This window comes from Gavialis gangeticus, unplaced genomic scaffold (assembly GCF_001723915.1).
Source record: "Gavialis gangeticus isolate Ggan-Ray unplaced genomic scaffold, GavGan_comp1, whole genome shotgun sequence".
Taxonomy (NCBI): domain Eukaryota; kingdom Metazoa; phylum Chordata; order Crocodylia; family Gavialidae; genus Gavialis; species Gavialis gangeticus.
In genome coordinates this window covers 8,278,798-8,282,969 of record NW_017729034.1, presented here as the reverse complement: position 1 = coordinate 8,282,969, position 4,172 = coordinate 8,278,798, and the positions used below count along the sequence as shown (strand labels likewise).

The following is a 4,172-nucleotide window of genomic DNA, read 5'->3' as shown; positions in this document are numbered from 1 at the left end:
TCCTTTTTCTGACTTAAGTGGGAATTGTAATCTGCTGATGCAAGGACTGAATGGGGTGCAGCAAGTCAGTCATGGACAAAACATGAATAAAAAGAGATTAATTCCCTTTGCCACTAATGTCCTACCCAATTAGGAGAGCTAGATGTAGAAAGATAGAGTAGGCTGGAAGTGGCAAAAGCAGAGGGACAATATATTCCCCTCTGACATCTCAGTGCAAGATTTTTCTTCATCAAGGCAAAAAATATTTCTGTTGTTCCCTGAATGAGTCCTACTCTTAGGAAATGAAGAATTACAGTGGTGGTTAATCTATACCAAATAGGTTTGCATTAATTAGCCAGTGAGTAGAAGTAGGTCTGAATGTAGGGAGCATACTGCACCATGGAGAACAACCTTTGGAATGGACTGACTAGAAACTTTCATCTTCGATGTCATTTTCTACCTGTTGACACAGGTATGTTTCCAATTAAGTTGGCAAACCAAACCTTGAAATTAAGATGCATTCAGAGAGGGTTTTTTTTTTTTTTGGCAGTGTTGTGCCTAAATTTCCCCTTTCTTGCAGGGAATAAAGGCAGCAGTATCCATACCTACTGGTCAGAGGAGTTCCCAGTATTTTTCCTGTACCTTACACAAGTCTTTTGCATCTCATTTGTTCCAGATGTCTTTTACAAAAGTCTTAGTTTAGAGAGAAGGGTTTTCTGGAGCAAGTATATACATAGGCCATTCCCCTTCTAAAGCCATCACCAGAAGGATTAGATCATTTCTTGTAACCTCATTTTCCAAAAGGGTTCAGAACAGTGAGGGAGGAGGAGAGGAAAAAAAAGGATCCATTCATAAGCATGAAAGCTGCAAAAAACTCAAAACTAAAAACACAAACAAAAAAAACTCAGAGTCTAGGGAGAGGAGTTTCTTTTGTGGAGGTGTCAGCTCATTGGACTCATCTGTTAGGTGTTTGGGGAAGCACGTACATGGAAGGGGAAAATAACCTAGAGCCTCAAATCCTCCCCAATACAGAGGGAATATGGAGATATCAAAATTAACGCTTCTTCCATGCACTACTTTTGGAAGTTTGTTGGAAGATGCTGTGCCTTCAATATTCAATTCTGCTCCAGTAGAACATGGTACAGAGAAGAACCCAGAACTGAAAGGAAAGAGAGGTTGTTTAGTGGGACTCTCTCAAAGCTTTCTTCACTGTCAGCTTTCCGCTGAATTAGGTCAAGGATTCCTGTAACAGAATCAGCTCCAAGGAACTACAGGAATCTGAAAGTCTGTACAGAGGACTTTAACTCTTTGATACAGAAGCTAAAACAGACAAGTTATTTGGTTCTGTGGTTTTTATGGAAAGTTTTAAAACCAGTTTAGAATTTATCTGCTGTTTAAGTATTTCTCATGCTTGTTTTACAGATTATGTAGAGGTTTTTGGTGACCCATTTTCTATGATACTAGGTCATACGAGGATGATCTATTCCCCAACACAAATAGCATTGCTTCTGCAGTTACTGCATGACTCCAGCCCAGACAGCTTTGAAGCTGGAAGCTGTCACATAGTACCCCTGTACTGGAGGTGTCCAAAGGAAAATGGATGCTTCTCTACAAGAGAGACCTCAGCCCCCCACAAAAAAGTGTTTGGGAGGCCATTATGGAGTGACAGCCACTTAAGTGAACATCTGCATTGAATAAATATGCTCTTGGCATCCCTCCTCATCTAGGTGTGCATGGAATAATGGAGCTAGGTTGTTCATGCAAGTAGTTTCACTTCATGGGCTGTGCAATCAACCCCTTGCTAAAAACTTATGCCCAGCATAGCTTACCTGCCTTAGCAGAGGTCCTTCAGTTTCAGCAGGCTGTGCTCAAAGACTGGACATATATCTCTCTGCTATTAACCCTAAATACCACTGACCCTCTTTGCACAGTGAATGGGCTAGAAGTGGGGCTATTTTTGGGACAGAGGCCTGAAGAGCAGCTTTATCTGGAAACCGCCCTTCAAAAAAAGGGAAGGGAAGAGAGGCCCTCCCTGCACATTCCCATTATCATCCACTTGGAAGGATTGCAAGGTTGAAAGAATTGTTCTCTAGGTGGCAGCCCTTTCACCCACACCACACACTCTTCACCCTTATGTTGGGTGAACAGTGAAAAAAAATAAAATAGCAGAGTTAGTACTCACAGTCCAGCAGAGAATGGCAAAGCCAAACCAAGCTACACCCCAGGCATGTCTGTCCATTGGTCCGGCGATAAGCTCATAACAACCCTGTAGGAATCACAAGCAAGAGGGGAGTTAGAGCTTGTACCAGCCATATGCAAGCTCAGATATTTTGGAAAGCAGCAGCAGCAGGATCCCCTTTCCAGGGACCATCTCCACATTGAGGTAGGTAGGTGTCAAGGCATTTACAAACAAATAGAACACGCCCCTGAATCACAGCCATCTGTCAAGATGTTCAGTTTTGAACCAACAGGCAACCAACCATTGATTGTCTGAATCATGGTGTACACACAAGAGGTCTAAGTCAGGTGTCTGATGAATTACCTTGTATAGAGTCCTGCAACCATCACACCAAAACCTTAGACGTGTACATGTAGGCAAGAATATGGAGGCATGGAAGCTGCCCAAGACCTATTATGCCCATTTAGACCATTGAGACAAAATCCAGAGGCCAGACCAAATCCAGACAGTCAGTGCCTTGATGGCTGTAGCTTTTGCCAGAACTCAGACAAGAACTGGTCCTGACTGCCTAACTCCTCAGTGAAGGTGCCTTTGTCAGGATGCTGTCCCTTAGCCTCTCGAACCCAGAAGTACCCACAAGGCAGTGGGAGCTAGGGTTTTGAGGCACCCTATACTCCCCTTACTCTGGAGATTGCAACATGGTAGTATTTTATAGGAGCTACCCTGCCACAAGTAGCTCCACCATGTTGCCACCAAGCTCTCCAGTCTAATGCAGTTTAGTCATATCCCAGGACCAAGCTTTGAACTAGAAAACAGCTTTCAGAGCCTCCCCGACTCAGCATGAATGGCACGTGCCCCAGTAGTTGGGGGGTGGGGGCATGGCTGTGCTGCTGGTAGTGGGAGCGTGGTGGTGGCAGCGGGAGCCTGGCAGCAGGGAGCTGCCACAGACAGACATCACCGGCACTGTTGGCGGTGGTGGGGGTGGCAAGCGCTGACCATGGGTCAGCAACCACCCATAGGCGCCACTGGCAGTGGCGGCCAGGGGTGATCAGGGACCGTCTGCAGACACCGCTGGTGGTGCCAGTGCCAGGGTGGTGAGTGGCAACTGCCCACAGGTGCCGCCAGCAGCATTGGTGGCACCTTTTTGCAGGGGGTGCACTGCCACGTGCATCCCCATGTGTCACACCTGCTACCCAGGACTTTTACTTAGGAGCTGGCAGAAACATCCAAATTCATACTGTGGATCTCTTTCTACAAGGAAATCCATCTCAGATTCTTCAGGTTTCTGCAACACTTGCCAGGAATGGTACGAGTTTTTCCACCCCCCCTTCTTCCTGGTAGCCACACACAGGCCAGTTTTTTGGAGGCTGCACACTAGCCTGGTCATTTCAGCTCCTCCAAACAGAAGGGAAGATCCATGTTCTGTGACTAGGCTGCCACATTAGAAATGATTTTGCCGAGTCCACAAAAGAGCTTAGCAAAATAGACATTCTAAGTTGCCCCACTGCCCATTACATATCCGAGTCACCAGCGAGAGGTGTTAGGATAGCTCAGTCCATGAACTGGGCTTATTTAGTCTGCAGAAGAGAAGACTGGGGGGGAAGATTTAATAGCAGCCTTCAACTACCTGAAGGGGGGGATCCAAAGAGGATGGAGCTGGACTGTTTCCAGTGGGTGACATGACAGAACAAGGAGCAACAGTTTCAAGTTAGAGCAAGGGAGGTTTAGGTTGTATATTAGGAAAAACGTGTTCATTAGGAGGGTGGTGAAGCACTGGAATGGGTTAGCTAGAGAGGTGGTGAAATCTCCATCTTTGGAGGTTAAGGCCCAGCATGACAAAGCATTGGTTGGGACGATCTAGTTGGGGCTGGTCCTGCTTTGAGCAGGGGGTTGGAGTAGATGACCTCCTGAGTTCCCTTCCAACCTTAATATTCTATGATTCTGTGAGAAGACATCCGATTTTCTGCCACGGCCTCAATCAGGGCATCACCATCTTGTTAAAACACCAGCCATC

At 46.1% G+C, this 4,172-nt stretch overlaps 1 protein-coding gene across 1 annotated transcript in view; it reads right to left on the bottom strand.

Moving 5' to 3' along the window:
* Positions 1–1,046: 1,046 nt before the first annotated feature.
* UPK1B (uroplakin 1B) overlaps positions 1,047–4,172 on the bottom strand; it is a 20,380-nt gene continuing 17,254 nt past the window's right edge. The window contains exons 7-8 of the mRNA XM_019527613.1: positions 2,162–2,245; positions 1,047–1,138 (exon numbers count right to left, since the gene is read on the bottom strand). Of these exons, the coding sequence (XP_019383158.1) occupies positions 1,088–1,138; positions 2,162–2,245 (135 nt within the window). The 3' untranslated portion in view covers positions 1,047–1,087. The remainder of the gene's footprint in view (positions 1,139–2,161; positions 2,246–4,172) is intronic.